The sequence below is a fragment of the Esox lucius genome, chromosome 19 (genome assembly GCF_011004845.1).
Source record: "Esox lucius isolate fEsoLuc1 chromosome 19, fEsoLuc1.pri, whole genome shotgun sequence".
NCBI lineage: Eukaryota > Metazoa > Chordata > Actinopteri > Esociformes > Esocidae > Esox > Esox lucius.
The window spans coordinates 27,131,224-27,155,145 of record NC_047587.1 but is presented as its reverse complement, the minus strand read 5'-3'; the positions used below and the strand labels follow the sequence as shown (position 1 = coordinate 27,155,145).

General features: G+C 42.9%; 1 protein-coding gene across 2 annotated transcripts in view; it reads right to left on the bottom strand.

Moving 5' to 3' along the window:
- cdh13 (cadherin 13, H-cadherin (heart)) overlaps window positions 1-23,922 on the bottom strand; it is a 433,392-nt gene that overhangs the window by 204,985 nt on the left and 204,485 nt on the right. For both annotated transcript variants that reach the window (XM_020056601.2, XM_010894024.3), the window contains 3 exons: window positions 23,352-23,465; window positions 7,618-7,623; window positions 7,253-7,405 (listed from right to left, as the gene is read on the bottom strand). In XM_020056601.2, coding sequence (XP_019912160.1) covers window positions 7,253-7,405; window positions 7,618-7,623; window positions 23,352-23,465 — 273 coding nt within the window. The remainder of the gene's footprint in view (window positions 1-7,252; window positions 7,406-7,617; window positions 7,624-23,351; window positions 23,466-23,922) is intronic.

The following is a 23,922-nucleotide window of genomic DNA, read 5'->3' as shown; positions in this document are numbered from 1 at the left end:
ATGGGGCTGGGGAAGAATGAAGGATACATACTGTCAGCTTGATAGCAATTAATATCGCAATATATATCGCATAAAAACAAAATATCGTTATTTCCAATATCGTGCCACCCTAGCCTAATTAGACTACTGTGATATAGTATAAAGAATCATAGATGGAAATACTGGTGGAAACAGGGGACATGACCCCCTCATCCTGGGAAAAATTATGACATCCCCCACAAAGAACACAACTACCTATTTAACAACATATTGTAACTATTTCAGGAAGGAATATGCAATTAGAGAATCATCTCAGCAATTCAAAGTGGCGTGATGTTATTGCGCAAGATGACATTTCATGTGGAGGTAGTATGTATGTCCCAATCGGTCCAAAATACTGGCATACTAGCCTACTAAATACTAAACTGTTACATACGTAGTATGTGATTTGAGATTCAGCCCTTAAAACCCTTTCTTGCTTGCTCTCCAAAAAAAATCCTGGAAATGTTATATAATTATGCAGGCGTCAGGGAGACTCCTGGAACCTCCGGGAGAGTTAGGATGTCTGCTAATGTGGGGTTGATCCAGTAAGTTTGTTTTATGTTGGTAGGGTTCACAAACAATAGCTGAATTCGCAGGGCTACAGTAGCGAGAAAACCAATGGCGCAAACTAAAACAGTATAACAGCACTACTTTTGGTGTTCCCCTCGGGAATTGCTCTTGAGAATGGCATGTAATTGTCCCCTCCAAAGCTGATATCAGAGTTTCGCCCCTGTAAAGAAGTCTGAACTTGCCTACTTCCACAAATGATGTTTGATCAGTGATGCCCATGGCCAAAAGCGTTTATATACTGTTATAGCAACAACATCAGCTCCCAAACTAAGTGAATCTAAAATTGCTTTACCTAAAAAACTACAACAGAACAGAGATGTAGTCACATTATCACTATTGTCACTAACTGGACTAGAAGATTGCGCTCTTCACACCGCGAGAGATTAGAGTGCACTTAATCGGAAGGTAAAAGCTCAGTGAGATTTTTTCTGAACGTTTCTCCTACAAAATTATCTATTTGGCTGAGTCTTCTTCAGTATATTTCAGGAAACATATTGCATTGTAAAAACCCTCTCAGGGCCTAACAGAGAGCAGACCTCCAGTCCCTAGCCCCAGTAACCTTTAAGCTCTCTTTAGGGTAATGGAGATTTTAATCTACCTTTGAATATTTCATGTTTAATTTCCACACCATCCATAAACTATGACTGGAGATGGGTGGACATAGAGAAAGTTGCTGCAGCTACTGTAAACCCCAGTGCCACGGAGCCCTGTAATAAAGGTGAATATTGCCAAAATATTTTGCATGAGTTGACCATCCATAACAAGACAAAGTGGTCCCAGGCAGAAGACGATGCATTATGGCCCTAGTGTGCTGTTACACTCCCTGTCTGCAGAAGATCCCCGGAGCACTGCTGCAGGCATCAAACCCACAGAAAACAGGGACAGACCGGCTTCCATAACAATTTGCACTGAAACAAAAAACATTGGCAGCTTCTGGGATCAGAACTATTAGAAGGGAAATAATGACCATGATTAGTGACAGCTGTATCATAATGAGAGCCCGAATTGATGTTACATTCAAATTTCACTTAAGACGACTTGCATCTGATAGATTGATAGATTGGACTCCAGTTTCCCACTCCGAAAGTAGCATGAAGTCATTAGCTGAGAGTTGTCGAAACACGCAGGCGTCCTGGTGGGACAACACGTGTGGGTGTTGTACAGACACGCTCGGCACAACATGTTCAAAGTGCGGCTTCCACGTTTTCATGTGTCGCCGTCGTTTCTTGGTTTTATTCGGCAGATATAGACGTGGCCTTGAGGACGCGCGGTATGTCTAACTCAGTTAGAAGCGGTGTGTGTTACCCTGAAGAGGCAATGACCAAGTGAAACCCAGGCGGAGAGACAGAGAAAAGAAAAGACAGCGGGAGAACACATTCACAGAACAAAGCAGAACTGTGTGCCAACTGCTGAGGGCCCGCAGACCCCAGAAGGGGGAAGGAGGCAGCAGGTCGATGGCGAACAAACAGCTGTTGGGCACAGCGATTCCATTACTACCTACCGTGGATCAAAACACTCCCTCTGCCAACTGTAAACAATATTGCCCCTCAGTTGGCTGAGCTTATGGTGACAACAGGAGAGCAACCACACCACACAGAGCCAACGCACTCACAAACTAGCTGGAGGGGAGGAGAAAACACCGCTCCTGCACCTAGGTGGAAGCGATGATCAGACCCCAAGCTGCAGCACCCCATCACAGCCCCGATATCCTGTGTCAGGAAAACACGCTGCTCGCTTCTGTGCAACAATATTCCTGGGAGCGGGAATAATGTACTACCTGAACTCATGCGGAGTCACGAAACATAAATACTCATCCTGATGGGTGATTGCGCTTCTCTCTCTTTCCTCTATCTTTTTTGCTCCATCTCCCTCATTCCATGTCCCCCAGTTCAGCCCTCTTTTCCAGCCCCCCCCCCCCCGTGTCTCTCGCCGTACTGCTGTCGGGATCTTTGAGGCTGTAGACTGCAGTGAGCTGGGGGATGAGGTTGTGCTGCCATTGTGCCATTGTGCAGCGGCGTCTGGGAGCAGAGCGGAATAAGTCCTTATCGGAGATCAGTAATATGATCTGGCATCAGGAGCATGTCTCTGTCCCAAACTTTGATGTGCCAATCTCAAACCAGCTGGGGGAATTCTGTAATAAGCTTTTCTCTGCCTTTTCAGAACATTTGGTCGAGGGGAGGAACAACTATTATGAGTTAACCTTCCTTTCGCATTACAGGGAATTGGCTAGCGTTTTATTTTTTGCCGGGAAGCTATTTCACAGTGTGCTGAACATACAATACAACAAGCACACAGCCTCTCACATGAACATGTCCAACAATGGGGTGCCAAAGATAGTTAAAGTCTATAGAGGGATCTTTAGAAGAACAGAACACTGACTGATCACACACACATCCACCTATATATTTCCAAACAAACATAGAACATTTCTACTCGGTCTGTGAAGTGCGTGTTATCTTCTCTCCGAGCTATTCTTCTCTCTGGCTGCAGACTGTGGCTGTGGAGAGCTGCACGGATGTCCAGTCCTTTCAACTCTCTTCCATTTCTCTCATACCTTTACACAGCCAATGACAGCGGCTCACTTTTGTCCTTATACCCAGAGTGCATTGCTTGTTTTCACATACTGTAACTCCTCTATCTCCTTCGACTTCTTTCGTGGAGTTGTTTCTAAAAACTAAATCGGTGAATGTGCACAACTCAGTCTCACTGTACCATATTTGACCACAAGTTCACAGCAGTGATTGACCCTCTCATTTGCTTTATGCTGCAATAGGGAACACACACACAAAATGACTCTTCAATCCATGGGAATGCCAATTCCCACAACAGGCAGAGAGGCTATAGTCATCTGTCTTTCTACCCAGAGACAAACTCCCTATGAGGGAGATTAACCAAGCGTGACACGAGCACGGGGACAGAATGCAGTCTCAGACCTGACCAGTGATAATAGAGACCTTAGAGGAGACCTGTCTCCAGAAGTCTATGAAAACCCTGCTTAATTTGAGATTAATAGCATTGCATGAGAGTGAGAGAGACAAAAGTTAAAAGAGAGAGAATAAGAGATTCCACACTTGCTAAGAGAGACAGATGTTCTGACACAGGAATTATACCCTGGATGAATTGTTGAGGGTTTAAAGTTTTGAGGGCTATTCTCTGAGGTTTATACCAGGTTCAAACATGTGGTCTAAAATGGCAAGCTAGATGTTCTCCTAAGCCGACATTTCTTCTTAGCATCAATGCTTATAACAACCAGTTGAGCATATAATTATACAAGTAATTGATTCCATATCTGCCAGTTAACATACTGTAGCTGGATTTAATGCATGCTCATCACACTCTGCTAACAAAATATCAGGTGTGACTTGGTTCATCTTTTCATTTAATGAGTGTGAGGTAAAAAGTGAGCGATTGAGGTGTATACTAAAGCCAATCCATAAGTGAAATGTTAAAAGCTCCCGTAACCTTGCAGACCTTTAAAATATTAGAGTCCTTCTTGAATGCAAACTGTATATGTGGCTTCAAATAAGGTATTACAAATGTGTGTGTCTCCGTGTGCCTGTGATTGCTGCTGTGGTTTGGCGGAATTAGCAGTCATGTAATTACCCCTGATTTGATGCTGCTGGGGGTTAGCTGGGAATACCATTGAATTCAATGAGGAGGAATTCAGCACTGAAGCTACATTGTGTGTATGCGTATGTGAATGTGCTTGGGCTGCAGCTATGTGTTATTTACCAAGTTACCTAAAAACCTCCATGCTCTTAAAAAATAAGAACAATATGCAAATCCTTTTTTGTATGATTAGGGTCTACATGTCTATTTTTGTTTGTGTGATCAGTAAAAAATATCTATTGTAGCAGAAACATTATATGTATAATAATTTTGCCTGCTCCATAGGGGGTGATATTACCAGTACGCAGTTTATTCACAGTGGATAACAACAACCTACACACCCTTTTCATATTTTTTTTTTTTTATGTAAAGCCTGAAATCCCACCAAATCATGTCAAACTTTTTTCACCTTTAATACAATCTTCTACACAAAAATATTTAAATGAAAACCTAGGGGATATTTCTCTGAAAAATAAAACAAAATAAAAAGCGCTAATGCCTTGGTTGCATAATTGTGCTAACCAATCCTTTGTGGAAGGACCTTTTGCTTGGATTACAGCCTCAGTCTTTTTGGTGTCTTTACCTAACATGGATTTTGCATTTTATTCTACTCTTTTTGCAGATCAGTCCTGTCCTCTCTTAGTCTGTTAAAATGCAGGCAGTGCCATGTTCCTGACAAAAATACTGCAGATCCTAAAATCCCTTGTGTATTATATGTATAATGAAATGAATATCATGTTATCATGTTTTTTTTTGGTGGTGCGCGCCCTTAATATGTTACTTTCTGTTTCAAGGTAACAATCACAAAAGGTCACCCAACCCTAGCACCTTCCAAGAGTAAGCACCCAGACCCAACAGCTGATATGCTAGAAGTTTAACCATCAAACACAGGCAGTCATACAACTTAAGACACACTAAAGCACATGGACATAGTCACACTCAATCCACATTTCAAAGGAGATTGCAGTTAATGCATGAATGCTTGCCAGTGGGGACTTAGACTGGTGACTGTGACTGTGTGTGCATGTCTGTGCCATTGTTTGCATATGCACACTTTTGTGTGAGCGTGTGTATGTGTTTGTGTGTGTGTGTATGTGTGTGTTTGTGTGTGCTTGCTTGTGTAAGTGTGCAGCTGGGGAGAGCTGAGGAAAGAGATGTAAATGTCAAGTGTTGTGCTTGGCTGTCTGCTTTGATCCCACCTGGGCCTGCTGGCTCCCTCGACTCCCCTCTAAAGAGCTTGTTCCTCTACCCAACAACCACCAGTCACACACACACACCTAAACACCATGTTTAGCCTCACTCATTCACAGTCATTAAAAAAAGCTAACTCTTATCTACAAACTTGCACTTAACTCATGGACTTGTGTCTATCAGTGAAAAATGGGATACAATCAGTTCATGTGACTTGAAGAGGGAATCACTCCCTTCTCCAAGGAAATGCATTGGTCCGGGAGACACCCCAGAGGCAATGGAATAAACTAGATTCTCACAGTCTTCTTTCGACTCTTTTATCACAAAGCTCCAACTTCTGACTGATAGCGTCAAGTCACCCATGAGAGAGAATATGAGTCAATCTTCTCTCAACAGATATTGCCAGAATATGCACAGTCTAGATCTGGAATCAAAGGTTGCAGTCAAAACCCAAAGACCCGAACTACCTCTCTCATCCAATTCTGTCATCAAAATATATATATATATACACATGTATATATACTGAACAAAATTATAAACGCAACACTTTTGTTTTTGCCCCCATTTATCATGAGCTGAACTCAAAGACCTAAGTCTTTCTCTATGTACACAAAAGGCCTATTTCTCTCAAATATTGTTCACAAATCTGTCTAAATCTGTGTTAGTGAGCACTTCTCCTTTGCCGAGATTATCCATCCACTTCCCAGGTGTGGCATATCAAGATGCTGATTATACAGCATGATTATTGCGCAGGTGGGCCTTAGGCTGGCCACAATAAAAGGCCACTCTAAAATGTGCAGTTCCATCACACAGCACAATGCCACAAAGGTCGCCAGTTTTGAGGGAGCGTGCAATTGGCATGCTGACTGCAGGAATGTCCGCCAGAGCTGTTGTCTGTGAAATGTAATGTTCATTTCTCTACCATAAGCCGTCTCCAAAGGTGTTTCAGAGAATTTGGCAGTACATCCAACCGGTCTCACAACCACGCAGATGTCAGACAGCGTCAAGTGGATGAGCGGTTTGCTGATGTCAACGTTGTGGACCGAGTGGCCCATGGTGGCGGTGGGGTTATGGTATGGGCAGGTGTGTGTTATGGACAATAAACACAGGTGCGTTTTATTGACGGCATTTTGAATGCACAGAGATACCGTGACGAGATCCTGAGGCCCACTGTTGTGCCATTCATCCATGACCATCACCTCATGTTGCAGCATGATAATGCATGGCCCCATGATGCAAGGATCTGTACACAATTCCTGGAAGCTGAAAACATCCCAGTTCTTGCATGGCCAGCATACTCACCGGACATGTCACCCATTGAGCATGTTTAGGATGCTCTGGATCGGCGTATACGACAGCGTGTTCCAGCAACGTCGCACAGCCATTGAAGAGGAGTGGACCAACATTCCACAGGCCACAATCAACAACCTGATCAACTCTATGTGAAGGATTTGTGTTGCACTGCGTGAGGCAAATGGTGGTCACACCAGATACTGACTGGTTTTCGGACCCCCCGGGACCCTCCCAATACAGTGAAATTGCACATTTTAGAGTGGCCTTTTATTGAGGCCAGCCTAAGCCACACTTGTGAGGTGGATGGATTATCTTGGCAAAGGAGAAGTGCTCACTAACACAGATTTAGAAAGATTAGTGAACAATATTTGAGAGAATTAGGCCTTTTGTGTACATCGAGAAAGTCTTAGATCTTTGAGTTCAGCTCATGATAAATGGGGGCAAAAACAAAAGTGTTGCATTTATAATTTTGTTCAGTATATATATATATACACACACATGAATGTTGTACATAAATAAAGCTTCAGAAGGGTGTGTCAAGGTTCTTCTGCACAGTTGGGCTACTCACTGAGTATGAGCTGATGGCCTCTCTGTCCAGTTCTTGGCTGACGGACACTTCTCCAGTCCTCCTGTCGATGGTGAACACCCCCTTGGGGTCCTGGTCGGCACCCACCCCAGTCATGTGGAAGATGTGGTTGGCCTCCATGCCTTGAGACATCACCTGCAGTTCCAAAGAAAAGAAATCATTAGCCAATCTCTGAATACGAGAATATGTATTGTGTAGCTATTTGTATGCAGATATGGTAACATCTGATATTAGCTGTCGTGTCATTCCACGTAAACGTGCCCAAGGCACTGAGACATGTTTGATTTGAATAAAGCGTGTGAACAGATAGAAGGCTATGGAAACACATTGTGCAGATTTGTACTCACAATAAGCTAGCATAGGCATCAGCATCCACAGGTGTCCAGACAGAGGAGGCAAGTAAGAAGCAAAACAGATCAGAACATGTTAGATTCACCGTACACTCACACGTAACCATGCTAGACGTTTATCATTTGACTGGTCCCTGAGTACTGTATAATCAAGTCACATTAGCTTTCCACACACCACGTGTATATTTGGCCAGCTGGTCCAGTAGGATCCAGAACCAGGCTGTGCAGCATAGAGTGTCATTTAAATGTATATTCATATACTGGTTGTATGTAGCATGCCCTTCAAATTAATATAAACCGGAGGCATAGACTAAATCCTTCGTATTATAATATCTCCAACGTCCATCATTTATATTATAAAAAACTGGATGCAAATACAGCTAGGTCCAGAAATATTTTGACCCTGGCAACATTTTCATAATTTTGGCTCTGTACCCCACCACAATGGATTTGAAATGAAACAACCGAGATGCAATTGAAGTGCAGACTGTGAGGTGCTGTGCGGTTCAGTGTTGGTTGGTTGTTCTTGAATGTTGAATTGTTGATTACGTTCTCTATTTTTTACCAATGCTGCTCTTTAGTTTACGTACAGTGGGGAGAAAAAGTATTTGATACACTGACGATTTTGCAGGGTTTCTTACTTACAAAGCATGTAGAAGTCTGTAATTTTGATCATAGGTACACTTCAACTGTGAGAGAAGGAATCTAAAACAAAAATCCAGAAAATCACATTGTATGAATTTTATTGCAAATAATCAGTGTATCAAATACTTGTTCTCCCCATTGTATAAGTATTGTTGAAAGTTTTTTTTGAGATGTACAAAGCCTTTTTCTAAACCCGTAATAGACTACTTGTGTTTGATTATTTGCATAGCCCCTTGACCATTCTTCCTGCCTAGCATATTTGGACTTTTGCCTTAGATGATTCCCTGTCCTGACCTTTTGCCTGCCCCATGACTAAGTTTTGTGCCTTGCCCTTTTGGAATAAACCACGCTCCGCTACTGGATTCCAAACCCCTGTCTCGGTGTGAATCATTACACTGACATCCAGCTTTAATTCAAGGGTTTGAACAAAAATATGATATGAACCGTTTAGGAATTTAAAACATTTTCATACAACGTCCCCTTATTTCAGGGGCTCAAATGCAATTGGACAAATTAACACAATCATGTTAATACTTTGTTGAGAATCCATTTTTATACTTTGTTGAGAATCCTTTGCAGGCAATGACTGCTTGAAGTCTGGAACGCATGGACATCACCAAACACTTGGTTTCCTCCTTTGTGATGCTTTGCCAGGCCTTTACTGCAGCTGTCTTCAATTGTTGTTTGTTTGTGGGTCTTTCTGCCTCAAGTTAATGTCTTCACCAAGTGAAATGCATGCTCAATCGGGTTGAGATCAGTTGAATTGCTCCGGCATTGCAGAATATTCCACTTCTTTGCCTTAAAAAACCCCTGGGTTGGTTTCGTAGTATATTTTGGGTTAATGCCCATCTGTAAAGTGAAGCGCCGTCCAATCAACTTCGCAGAATTTGGCTGAATCTGAGCAGACAATATATCCCTATACACTCCAGAATTCCTCCATCTGCTTCTGTCTTCTGTCACATCATCAATAAACACTAGTGACCCTGTGCCATTGGAAGCCATGCATGCCCATGCCATCACACTGCCTCCACCATGTTTTACAGATGATGTGGTATGCTTCGGATCACAGGCCATTCCATGCCTTCTCCATAATTTCTTTCTTCCCATCATTCTGGTACAGGTTGATCTTAGTTTCATCTGTCCAAAGAATGCTGTTCCAGAACTGGGCTGGCTTTTTTAGAAGTTTTTTGGGGAAGTCTAAACTGGCCTTTCTATTATTGAGGCTTATGAATGGTTTGTACCTTGTGGCGAACCCTCTGTATTTGCTCTCGTTAAGTCTTCTCTTCATGGAAGACTTGGATAATTATATGCCTACCTCCTGGAGAGTGTTCTTCACTTAGCTGGATGTTGTGAAGTGAAGGATGTTTTTTTTTTGTGTTGCAGAGCTCACTAGTGCATTCTTTTTTTCTCAGAATGTATCTGTTGATTCTGTCACTCCTAAAAATTGATATTTTTTTGCCAGAGCCAGACACGAAGAGCGAATGTCTCTTACTGACTGACTGACTGATTACCCCTTGTAAAATAGCGTGGTGGTTAGAGAAACAGACCTGCAAACTATAGGTCCTGTCTTCGAATCTCCTTACAGTCAAAACACATTTTGCATTAGGATTTGTTCCAGATAGACAAAAATGAAACGAATGAAAGAAAAACTTATGTTTTTGTGCCATGAATTGAAATAGCTTTGGCAGGGAAAAGTTAATCTTCAGTCTCGCTAGTACACTAGTAAGCCTAATACCAGCTAATAAGCTGTTAAAATGGACAGTGGCAAAAGCAATAGAGTTCATAGATGCTATTGAGTCAACTGTCCAATTACTTTTGGTCCCTTTAGAAAGAGGGGGCTACTTATTAAAGAACTGTAATTCCAAAACATTCCCCCCTATTTGTATGTGAATACCTAGAGTCTGGCAGGAACATTTACATGATATGTATTGTATAAATTAGATTTGAGACATAGCATACCAATTAAAATTATAATATACACGATAAGCCATAACATTATGACCACTGACAGGTGAAGTGAATAACACTGATAATCTCATTACCATGGCACTTGTCAGTGGGTGGGATATATTAGGCAGCAAGTGAACATTCTGTCCTCAAAAGTTAATGTGTTAGAAGCAGGAAAAATGGAAAAGCGTAAAGATCTGAGCGACTTTGACAGGGGCCAGATTGTGATGGCTAAATGACTGGGTCAGAGCATCTCCAAAACTGTAGCCCTTGTGGGGTGTTCCCGGTCTGCAGTGCTCAGTACCTATGGTAACATCTGATATTAAAGTGTTCCAAAAGTGGTCCAAGGAAGGAAAAGCAGTGAACCGGTGGCGTGATCATGGGTGGCCAAGGCTCATTGATGCACATGGGGAGCATCAGGCTGGCCCGTGTGGTCCGATCCAACAGATGAGCTGCTGTAGCTCAAATTGCTGAAAAAATTAATACTGGTACTGATAGAAAGGTGTCAGAACACACAGTGCATCACAGTTTGTTGCGTATGGGGCTGCGTAGCCCCAGACCAGTCCAGGTGCCCATGCTGACCCCTGTCTCTGCCGAAAGCGCCTACAATGGGCACGTGAGCATCACAACTGGACCACGGAGCAATGGAAGAAGGTGGCCTGGTCTGATGAATCACGTTTCCTTTTACATCACATGGATGGGTGGCTGTGCCTCGCTTACCTGGAGAACACATGGCACCAGGATGCACTGTGGGAAGGAGGAAAGCCGGCCGAGGCAGTGCAATGTTTGGGCAAGGTTTTGCTGGGAAAACTTGGGTCCTGACATTCATGTGGATGTCACTTTGACACGTACCACCTACCAGAGCATTGTTGCAGACCATGTGTACCCTTTCATGGCAACGGTATTCCCTGATGGCATTGGCCTCTTAAAGCAGGATAATGTGCCCTGCCACAAAGCAAACATGGTTCAGGAATGGTTTGAGGAACACAACAACAAGTTCAAGGTGTTGACTTGGCCTCCAAATTCTCCAGATCTCAATCCAATCGAGCATCTGTGGGATGTGCTGGACAAACAAGTCTGAGCAACTTACAGGACTTAAAGGATCTCCTGCTAATGTCTTGGTCCCAGATACCACAGCACACCTTCAGAGGTCTAGTGGAGTCCATGCCTCAACGGGTCTGGGCTGTTTTTGTGGCAAAATGGGGACCTACACAATATCAGGCAGGTGGCCATAATGTTATGATTGATGTATAAAGTGTAATTCATATATTTTGCAGGTTGCGACATACAGCATCATACAAAATGGGTCACACAGCACATAACTGGATGATATAGTAGCCACAATAAGTGGGACCCATTTTGGCTTATGTGAAAGTTTATATCTACTGCCGGCTGAAATATATATTTTTTAATTACATTAACTAATTAGTTTCAACAGATCCAACTGAGGATATGTTGTCTAACATTTTCCCCAAAAGATAATTGATGTCCTTTAGCCAACAGATACTGGAAATATAATTAACAGAGCAACACACCACATTTCCAGTAAGACATGGGCTGTTCAAGGTCCCTTTGTTAGGACTACTCACAGGGACTTCAATGGGATTATCATTATATTCACATACAACAGCAGAATAGCCAGGATGAATGCAACCATTCACTTCCAGCTACATTAGACTCTTAAAGCCAGGTGCTGAGTGTTCGCATCAAGATGACCTATCCTCTGCCAATCAGAAATATTTTTCATAGAATCTACACATTGAAAACATTGTTTGTCGAAGGCAAGACACAGGTGCAGGGGAGAAAGGATGACTTTAATGAAAACAAAGAAGTAACAAAAGCAGAAACAACTTTACACTGGTATGGAAACCAGATATTGACCGACAAGATACTGTACACTAGGGAGGAATTAACTTAACCACAGAGAGTGATCAGGAACACTGAGGTTCCTGATCAAACAAACAGGTGGCCATGTTCTAAATGAGGGGGAGAGGGTGTTGGATTGGATTTTTTCTGAACACATTTCTGATCTTAGCTCAATTTGAGAAACTATATCTTTTACATCAATTAAGTATATTGACTTTTCTTGCAGTTGCAGCTTACAATCTAACACAGCCATCAAGGCCAGGCCCACAACTAAAATGTATTCTGACGTTATCCATGCCAGTGGTAGGAGTAGGATGATTTCAGAGCACACAGCCTATTCATTTTCTAGCTCATCAACTACAATTCCTTGTTGATTTACTTCATTAATGTGTCACTATTTTTCTCCATCAGGGCCAGCCTGCAGCACAGGCTAACTAGGAGGTTGTCTAAGGATTTTTTTTTTAAAACATCAGTCAGGATATCAACTCACCCTTTAGAGTGAGTAGTAGACTACTGCAGTCAGAATTTCAAAAGTTGCTTGCGCATTCCTCCTGTCAGTCATGGCCAAATACCAACTGGGCAAGGAGGGAATGTGCCCAAGGGCCCTGACCCAGGGGGGCTCTATTCACAGTTATTTTCACCTACATATCAACATTCCAAGTAAAAATTTGTAGGATAGCAAAAAAATAAATATTCCACCCCATAGCAACGTTTAAAGAATTGCGTGAAACGTGTATTTTTGTTATTATTATTTAGCTCCATGGCAACATATTTTAAAAAAGCAGGTAAAGGAAGTTGTAAAGTTCTCTAGGGCAAAATGACTTGCATGATATGCGTACCACCGTGTTATACCGTCACTGTAGACAAATTGCTTAGCAGTGGTTAACACTTTCTCACTGCCCCACATAGTAAAACATTTACAATTGCAAAGAAAAAACTTTTCAACTAAAAAGGGATTCTCTTTCATCAAGAGTGGGGCAAAAACTTTTTTTATCAGGAGGTGGAGGGCCCTACAACCTAGCAGTGTTTCCCAACCTTTTTGCTGTTACTGTACCACCAACTGAATTTTGCTCTGAAAACCCCTTAAGTACTCATGTTAATTTTACTAGTAAGCCTATGTTTTCATGAGAGTTCTCAAGTATCCCATGTTATTAGGCCAAGTACCCCCAGGGGTCCTCGTACCCCTGTTGGGAACCACACACCATAGCTGCTGTCCCTGTCAACCGTCCAGGCTTTTGCCATAGATGGTAAGGTTCACACATGTGAACTGCACAAGCTTCCAGATTCTCATAAGGGACTTGTGTCTGTCTAATTTGGTGGGCTATGTTATTGACCAGAGTGGGAACCTTTTGATTTGCCACTCCAATGCTCAGGCTTTTGGCATAAATGGCAAAACACTGATTTGTTCAGATGTTTCCTCCACAATGCTGGTACTACAGGTGACATTATATTCTGATGCTTAAAATACTGTTTGAGGCACCTCTGCAATCTATACCATGTTCTTTTTATTCAATCAATTATAGAACGCTATCTGTGATCCTGTTTTTTGTTCTAATGTACAGTACATGCATGAAATACAGATTATGACAAACTCTTGTTATAGACTGTAGAATAATTAATGGATTGTCAAGGTTTTGACAACATTGATTTTTAAAAGATTTGTGGGAAAGTAAATCATTTAAACCATTTACAATGTGAATACTCATAAATAGCACTCACTTTATTTGGGTTGCTATGCAAATTGCATGAAAGACTGTTTAAGTCGGCGGCTAGAAACTTGACCTAAGACAGATATGCCTTACAGTGTTAAAAATGTACTGACCTAATGAAATGCAAACTTCCTGAGCAGCATTATTACAGTATTAGAATAGACAACAGAGTTACTGCCTCATTTGATCAAGACAATGTATATCACATGGTGCAGAGTGCAAGCGCACCTGAAACCGAAACTATATGTGAGTCACTCCGTTTCAAGGAGAGCAGATATGGATTCCAGGTGAGGAGGCTATGTTCACATCTCAGACACCCTGTTATAACAAGGGAGTTCTAATTGGTTCCAAGTTTAACTGCTGATTTGCTAATTTGCATGAGCAGACAGTGTTAAAATTCAAAAGTTAAAGTTAATTTTCTTCCTATTTATTTGATGGCGCACAAAGAAAGCAAAACCCAGCCGTGAACTGTGCAGGCACAGTGTATTCTGTGTACCAAGAAGGAAACCTACAAAACAAAAATGAGTCGTTATGGCATCTCAGGTGTCTTGGTCATCTGGACATCCTAAGGACATTCCCTGTTTGCTGGGATGTCACCTAGTCAAGGTCACCTGTTGTTCCAGTGTAGACACTGTACTAATCCGATGGAAGAGTTTACTCTTTAGAGCCATTGAAGTCCAGAGTCTTACTGCTCTTTTAGAGGAAATCCAACTGGGCCCATTTAATCCCTGCACCAAATCTGCAGATAGTTTTAGTAGTTCTCAGAAGAGAGGACAGCAAAGATATGGTTCTGCTGACTTGCACAGGTTTCAGAGATTGCAAACAATAGACAAGCTATCGATAGGACTGCCAGCAGGAGTTAATCTAGGAAGTGATGGATAAATGAGATACAGTGTTTCCTCAGAACAGAACTCCATGTCTATTCCAGTGTAGAACCAAATGTTTAGGATCTAAATACGTAAATGAACACTTATCTGCAACACCCTTTTTAAAGTGTCACGGCATTTCGAATTTCAGTTGGAATGTAATGCACGAACATTGGGTTCAACTGTTTTAACAAGGTGCAAAGCCATATTTGTATAATTCCCAGCATGCCCCGTGACTGAATGTGAGACATGACGCCTGTTTGTTAGGTACAAGAAAAAGGTATTGTCGCATTCAGCGTTTTTAATGTGACAATAGACAACAACTGGATCCCTGGACACCCTAACCATGGTGCTCATCAAAGCCTGCCTGCTTGTGTATGTACATATACACAGTATATAAATATATTATCAACCTTGCCCTCACCTGTCCCATAAAACTACCCAACTGCTGCATTTACCCTCATTTCACATAAGCTCAGAATGGACACCAACATCCTCTACAACTTTTACCCCATCACCTAGCTCTCCCACCTTGATTGGGGTCTGGAATGGGCTATTAAGCCCCAATTCCACCTGCAGATCAACAATCTATTCTAGACACTCCAGTCTGGTTTGGGAGTTTAGAAAGAGTTTGTCATAGCATAGTTTGAGATAATATAAGCAAACCATTTGTATATGGAAACACATTTGAAGAGAAATTATTTTTAAAAAAATCTGCCTGCAAAAAGAATGCTGCGATTATGTTGATGAGGCCCCTCCCATTTCTTTCTCTCCGAAAAGGGATAAATGCACTCTAAACAGTACGAGTTCAAAGTAAACACTAGTGTTTAAAAGCTGAACTCTTAGGATAGGCTGAAAGCTAACTGGGGAAAAAGCTAACTATCGTGTTTCATTTTCTTAATTACTGTGTTTAAAATGAGAAAACGGACTAGATATATCTAAATGCATAATGTTTGAAGTTTAAACACAAACATCTAGGGTATAAACGTGCCACATTTCATGGTTTAACAGCGCAGCACGGCCACCCTTTGATCTACTGAATGCAGCTGTTTATCACTAGACTGACATCCATTCCATCCATCAGTCTCTGGGTAGTGCCAGCTTTTTCTTTCAGCACACCACTGTGCAACAGATAACCTGAGACCCACACTACAGACCCGCCCAGCAAATAACCTTAGACCAACACTACAGCTTTGCCCAGCAAATAACCTGAAACCCACATTACAGCCACGCCCAGCAAATAACCTGAGATCCACACTGCAGTTCCTCCCAGCAAATAACCTGAGACCCACACTGCAGTTCCTCCCAGCAAATAACCTGAGACCCACACTGCAGTTCCTCCCAGCAAATAACCTGAGATCCACACTGCAGTTCCTCCCAGCAAATAACCTGAGACCCACACTGCAGTTTCTCCCAGCAAATAACCTGAGACCCACACTGCAGTTCCTCCCAGCAAATAACCTGAGACCGACACTGCAGTCGGCACAGCAAATAACCTGAGACACACACTGCAGTTCCTCCCAGCAAATAACCTGAGACCGACACTGCAGTCGGCACAGCAAATAACCTGAGACACACACTGCAGTTCCGCCCAGCAAATAACCTGAGACCCACACTGCAGTCGGCCCAGCAAATAACCTAAGACCCACACTACAGCCACGCCCAGCAGACAACCTGAGACCCACACTACAGCCACGCCCAGCAGACAACATGAGACCCACACTACAGCCACGCCCAGCAGACAACATGAGACCCACACTCCAGCCACGCCCAGCAGACAACCTGAGACCCACACTACAGCCACGCCCAGCAGACAACCTGAGACCCACACTACAGCCACGCCCAGCAGACAACATGAGACCCACACTCCAGCCACGCCCAGCAGACAATCTGAGACCCACACTGCAGAACACCCAATAGATAACCTGACACCTGTCTTTTAGAGATGTAATTTATTGATGTGAACATTTTGGTTCTGACCTGTATGGCCAGCTAAGCGCCCTTTGAGGATGTATGTGCCCTGCTTCACGTTGGGGTAAATGGGTCCTTCATAGGAACTGGAGCTAAAATACAGCCCTCCTTCTCCCACTTGAACGCAGTAGTACTGCATCTGAACGCAGTAGTACTGCATCTGAACGCGGTAGTACTGCATCTGAACGCGGTAGTACTGCATCTTTTTGTCTCATAAACTGTCTTTATTCACCCATATTCAGTCACCTCTCATTCCTTAAATCTTTATCACATCTCTATCTCAATGTATTCCTCTGCCACTCTCTCCCTGTATCTCTCTGTCAAACTTTCCTCCTTCTCTTCCCACGATCTACTGGCTCCTCTCCCTGAGGCTCCGATCCTAGCAGGATCCATAGGCCCCTCTAGTCCCCTTTTTTTCCCCATCTCGTTCCTCTTTGTATCTTGTTTGAGGCAGCAACACGTTAGACTCACAACAGTCGCCAGAGTCTGTGGGAAGGGAGAGGACTCCAGCAAACTGCATTACCCTCCTCCGCCCGTTCCCTTGTGTGAGACTCTGCCGTTCTCCAGATATGCTCCGTAATGGCCTCAGAAGAGTCCTGTGAGGGACAGCTAAAGGAATACTCCTCATGCAGAATACCACGTTGACCCCTTTTTCTCTCAAGCTACAATAGATGTGAGCATGTTTTAAAACAGTCAGTGGCGAACTGGGTCACATAACAAAAGTATCTGTCATTTATAATTTTTTGGAGTTTGTCTGCTCATGTAGCATCTTAATGACTTAGTGACGAAGGACAATGAGTTGAAATGAATGAGAAACGGAGGTTGTCTGGAGGGAGATTGATGCTATGTGCTGCTCTGAAGCATCACACACACACACTCACACACACACAAACAAACATATAGAGAAACACACACACACACTCCCCAGGCCCTCTCCACACTGTTCACCATCCCCGTGTGGGAAGTCTAGTGGGAGAAGCTCACCTATTTCCATCACCTCTCATTAACATGGCAGCCAGCATGAAAGAGTGCAGGGCTCCATCTCTAGCTTGCTGTTGACAGGAGGTGTGATGGATCCTGTCTCCGTGTCAGCACAACTCGGGGGGGAAGAGGAGAAAGAGGGAGCTCTTCCCTGTTGCACACACCCCCAGTTGACTCATGATGAGCATTTAGATGAATGTACATTACTTTAAAGTAGGTGCAATTCACAGCCTTCGTGAAATAGATTGCATACACATGCCGGTGAGATCTGATGAGTCAGTCCACCTATACTTCAAAGCATTTCCCTGAGTTGAGTTAAAGCTGAACCAGTTCATATTTTGGGCAAGGACGTTTTAACTGTTGTAATTTTTTTCCACGAGTCTTGAAAGGTTGCAACGACTCAGCGTAAACAAAGTAACTGAGGAGAGATAGCGAGCACAGACACACACCCAGGTTTCAGAGTGTCTTTCCATGTCAGGGAAAAGTGGAGCTACAGTCTCTCCAGTAAGCAAACAGACTGCAGCAAGATGTCCCCAAGGAGCTCTTCACAGCTCTGGAACATGTTCAGAACGGAATAGAAGCCATTTGAAGAGTGTCTCTGTTTGTTTTATGGGGTCAACACTGGCAGGCAGGTGGAGAGGACAGCTCCCGTGGCCCCCCAGTGATGTTCCAAATGTCCTAGCAAGGTCAAAGCAGAAGCTGATAATGACAATCAGAGACCTGGATTGTCGTGATTGCCCGCCTACACTGCTGGTAATTAGCGAGAAGTAGTTGGAGGGGCCCGCTGTCCCCGGCAACCCTGGCCCCCACTGGCCCTTGAGGTGGTGATGAGCCTTGCTGATCCTTCACACAGTCCATTCCCTCACATCAGCAGGGAAAACAATGGCACAATTAGTGTCTCTGATTAGCTGTTATGTCCTCATTAAAGGAAGTCATCCATGGCGGTTAAGGTGGAGGTCAGGAACAGTGGGGGAAATTTGACAAAACAGTGTGTTAACCCTCTGCCACTTTCAGGAAGTTTAAGGTACTGTAAGCTTCAGTAACTTCAGTGATATTTTTTTTTGCAGACAGGCAGATCCACTCAGTCTCAGCTAAGCTGTGTTCTATACTGACCTCTAACAGCATATACAGCCTCTGGTAGTTAAAGTCTTACTGCTACTCCTGCACTGTAATCATCAGTGCACTCAGAAGAGAAGACTTCCATGCATATGTAATATAACTAGAGATTTTCTTTTTTACATTCATGCCAATCGTTAACCTCACTCGTTTGACCAACTTTCTCAGATACCACTCGCCCTATTTTGATAAAACAAGGGTTTTGTGTATTTCCAGAGAAAAAAATTACAGTCACGTCATGAGTCACAGTATTCTACAGACATTATGTTAGTCACTCAGAATACATCATATGGAACCAGGGCTACATCAATCACGAGGGACAGTATGTTTGATGTTGCCTTGTTCATTTTGGTTATTGTCACATTACACAGTCCCGAAGGACAAGTTTCTCTGAACACATTTCTGTTAATTCACAGTTTAAATCTGGCCATTTTTAAAGCTTCATAGAAAGCCACAGTAAATCTTGAGGAACAGAGGCAAAAGGTTAAGTTGACGTCACCAAATAACTCCAAATGGGTTGAATGGATTGAGTGACAGTAACCGTGTCTAGAACCAGGTGTGTCTGCATCAATATCAGATCTATGAGCCACTACGAGGCCAACACCTCACTGGGAGTCTGTAAGCCAGACAAATGTGTTCGTTACTGCTTTTCCCCTCCTACAAGCTCATCTCATCAGCATGGATTTCACGTCACTTTAATTCATCTAGGGATCTCTGTATTGGAGGCTGTGTGTGACAGTTCAGCCCAGCATCTGCACTTTTCACCATAATAATGATGATCATCGTGTAGAAAAACAGAAGGGAAGGAAGGGCGGGATTTCTCCCCTTACAGTCATCCCAACTAAATTAACACAATCAATTAGACTAAATGAACAAGGCCCCAGGCACCAAGCTGGCACACCGAGCCAACTGTCCGGATCCCCACTTCCTGCTCTGGAATCCTCAGAATAAATGCTAGCTAATACTTGTCCTGCAGTGAGGAAAGAGCAAGGGGATACAGAGATATCTTCTGCGTTGGAACCAGATACTAACAGAGCTGCGTCTCATGCACTCCACTTTATTTAACCTGTCGTGTTTCTTCTCAGTGGCCGTGTTAGACCTGAAGGTAGAGAGGGAAGAGGGTCAATATAGTTGGAAGAGCGGACAAGTGGCAGGGGAGATTTTGGGACTTCATGGAGTTCTCACCAAAGGTGGAAAGTGGGTCTAAATGTTGAAGGATAAATGAGGAGCAAAAGCTGTCATTAAGTTAGAAAAATGACTGAGAGGAAAGTCATGGAGTAAAACAAAGAAAATAATAACAAAGGGTGAGATTCTAAGCAAGGAAGTGGATGAGAAAGAGAGTTTTAGGTGCATCCATGTGCTCATAGGTACTCTGTGGGTTCTCCTGATGTGGAATAGTTGTAGTAGTCATGAGACTTGAGTGGGGAGGAAATGGGACAGCCGCCCATTCCACAGAAACCAAGGACAGTGACAAACATAAGAAGCTATGCTTCCAATAGGACACAGCAATACAGAAACAGAACATTGAGATCTGGCAAAAAAAGAAATAAACCTAATTTCATATTTCATTTTCCCTCAGAGGGGTAGCACATATGATAAATAAACGGCTGTCATGCTGTTGGTAAGAAGCATACGGAGGGAAAGCTGTATCCATGTGGAAAATCAATTTTGCCTGCTCTTCGATGTATAGCTTCCGTCAGATTAAATAGTGCACATTAGCCTGCCTCCTCAAGCAGGACTCACTATGGGAAGAAGAGGGGGGCACAGGGAGAAAGAATCAGAGGGAGAAGGGATGATGGGGGACATTACGAACACACCAGAACTCTAAAATAATATGAGTGCTCCAAACAGTCAGAGTGCATAGCAATCCTGTCTGATGTCAGTGGAGACACATCATGGTCTCATGCTGTATACCACGTTATCTTCATACAGTGAAATTCATCTTTTGTAGACCAGAAATGGAAGGACATGCTGTATTATGTATCCCTGTTATCAATTGCTGTGTAGTGACTAAATAAAACAACTTAAACTATGTATGCCTTTCCCCCCGACTCATTTCAAAGTTTATCATTGGCAACTATTGAAATCCTTAAAGACAGAAGAATCTGCTGACTGTAGATCTCTTCTTCATCCTCACCCCCTCACTCTTTCACTCCCCCTTCCTCCCTCCCATTAGCTGCCTGACTCTTTGCCTTTGTGCTTCACCCATCTGTGAAAGCCCCAGGGGAGATCTAAAATATGGATTCTCCCTGGAAGCCCCATCCCCATGGGCCTCAACGCTGCCCAGATACCACAGGACAGGCAGGGGGAATGAAGAGGCCATGGCTTCGGAGGAACTCTCCAGTGTGCAATTATCCATTATGTGCAAGGCTCAGCTATGTGATGTCTCTTTTAAGATTTCATTTTGAAGACTCTCTGGGTGTTTTGAGATGTGGTTGATCCTTTAGTCTGATTGGCAAATATGTTTTCTCTTTCTCTCTCTCTCTCCGTCTGTTTCTCACACACTCCTAAGTTACACCTACAATGCAAAAACTCTTACATTCCCCCCACCACACACACACACACACACAACCCAAAAAGTTGGGATGAGGTGTAAAATGTAAAGAAATACAGAATGCAATGATGTGCAAATCATTTAAAGCCTACAGAAAATAGTACATATCAAGTACATATGCGGTTTCTTGGAAAATACATGGGCACTTTGAATTTTATGCCAGCAACTTTAAAAAAAGCTGGGACAAAGGCACCAAAAGAACGGAAACTTGTAATGCTAAAAACTAAACCTGGTGGAATATCACACAACTAATTTGGTCAATTGGCAACAGGACAGTAACATGATCGGGCATTAAAAGATCATTCCACATAGGATGGGTCTGTCAGAATTGAAGATGGTGAGGGGTTCACCACTCTGTGAAAGACTGCATGGACAAATAGTGCAACAATTTAAGAATAATGTATCACAATGTAAAATGTAATAGAGTTTGGGAGTCTCATCATCTACGCTACACAATATCATTAAAAGTTTCAGAGAATCTGGAGTTATCTCTGTATTCAAGCGAGTGTGAAAACCAATATTGGATGGCCATGATCTTCGGCCCCTCAGATGGTCCTTCATTAAAAACAGACATAATTCTGTAGTGGACATCACTGCATGGGCTCAGGAACACTTCCAAAAACCATTGTCTATGAACACAGTGTGTCGCTGCATCCACAAATGCAAGTTAAAACTCTATCATGCAAAGAAGAAACCATATACACAACATCCAGAAACGCCAGCACCTTCTCTGCGCCCAAGCTCATTTTAGATGGACTGAGGCGAAATGGAAAATTGTCCTACTACAATATATACAGGTTTTGGAGCAAATTTTGGAGCAACACCGCATGTATTACAACAGCATGGCTCTGCAGTAAGAGTCCGGGTCCAGACCAGTCCAGACCTGTCACCCATTGAAAACATTTGGCACATTATGATATGACAAATGCAGCAAGGAGCCCCCAAACTGATTGAGCAGCTGAAATCCAATTGGTCTCTTCAGTTCCCAAACGCTTACAGAGTATTTTTAAAAGAAGAGGTGATGCAGTTGGTAAAGATGCCTCTGACACAATTATTTTGACATGAGTTGCTGGCATCAAGTTAAAAATTGGCATTTATTTTTCCACTAAAATGCCTCAGTTTCAATATTTAATATGCTGCCTTTGTACAGTACTATTTTCAGTTAAATACAGGGATGAATGATTTGCACATCATTTTGCACATGTTTATTCATGTTTTATGCAGCATCCCAACTTATTTGGAAAGAGGGTTGTACATACATACATACATATACACATATGCACACACACACACACACATAAGATACACATATGCACATGCACACACACGCACACACACACAATAACAATACAATTTATTGGTTCACATCCAAGTAAATAACACCGTTAAAAGAAGTAAAAACAGTATACTTTCTGTAAAAGTCCAATAATTGCAGTTCCCCATAAACACTTGAATCCAGCCCTGATTTTACAGTACATCGGTAGGATGGAACCGGTCTTCTTAAACAGTAAAAGAGCCCTCCCTTTACCTGATCTGACCTGGATTGAATGTCCACCCAAACAGCTCTGATGAAATTACCAAGCCACCAAATGCACAACAAACAATCAAACAAAACAGAGTGAGATATTGACAGATTTTTGGTTTTTCCAACCATGCAAACATACACAGAGAAGGACATCAATGACCTTGTTTGCTAATTAAAAAGGAATTAATCAAGTTTGCATACACATTTTCATTTTATTCACTGAGCCATCTATGAGGTTTGAGCTAGTCATAACATTTGGAGAACGGCAAATGTGATTAAAATCTCAAATTAAAAAGGCACACGCGGCTATGTTTTTTAGTGTACGTGTAGACGGTTTTCTGTCTAAACAGGGATTATTCACATAGCTAATCATCCAGTGTGTTCCACAGATACATTATATAAGGAGAAAGGCATGTGTTTTCCAAGGGAAATAAGGATGAACACATTATGTGACTAACAGAACGAGTCGCCATCAGGGTGTACGCTCCTCCATCACTGTGGAAGTACTTCAGAAGAAGCCTGAGGTGGGTTGGATGGGGGGGGGGGCTTACCGTGCCGATGACTTTAGGGAAGGGAGGCTCCATGTTCTCACTGACGTGCATGCGAGGGGCAAACAGGGCTCTCTTTGATCGGTAGGGCTGCATCTGTCCAAGGCCAATTCTCCCCTGTACACACAGTAACACACAGAGAGAAGGGTCACATCACACATACCATTCATGTATCTGTTTGTGGCATTTCATTAAGTACCATCGTGTTGCTTGTTTACGCCCCGCTCGCAGTGATGAGAACAGTGTGTCGCAACACTGAACATGTAATGGGTTGTGGAGTATTTTTAACCGTGATTAGCCGTTCGTGTAGGAAGTGCTAGGAACTCGATGCACTTTACCAGGCCAGAGTGATTCTGTGGGCAGACAGTGATCTGCAAGCCAGCAGAACGGACATGAAGTTGGTCTGTCGAGGCTATGGCATGGAGGCAGCTCAGCGTGAGCTGCCAAGGCCTGCCAGAGTGGAACCGCACCGCATAATTACCCGGGTTGGACAGAGAAATCAACTCCTCTCAGGGAGCCATACTTGGAAAAAACACCCAATTAAAACACACCCCTGATTACACAACGCACATGG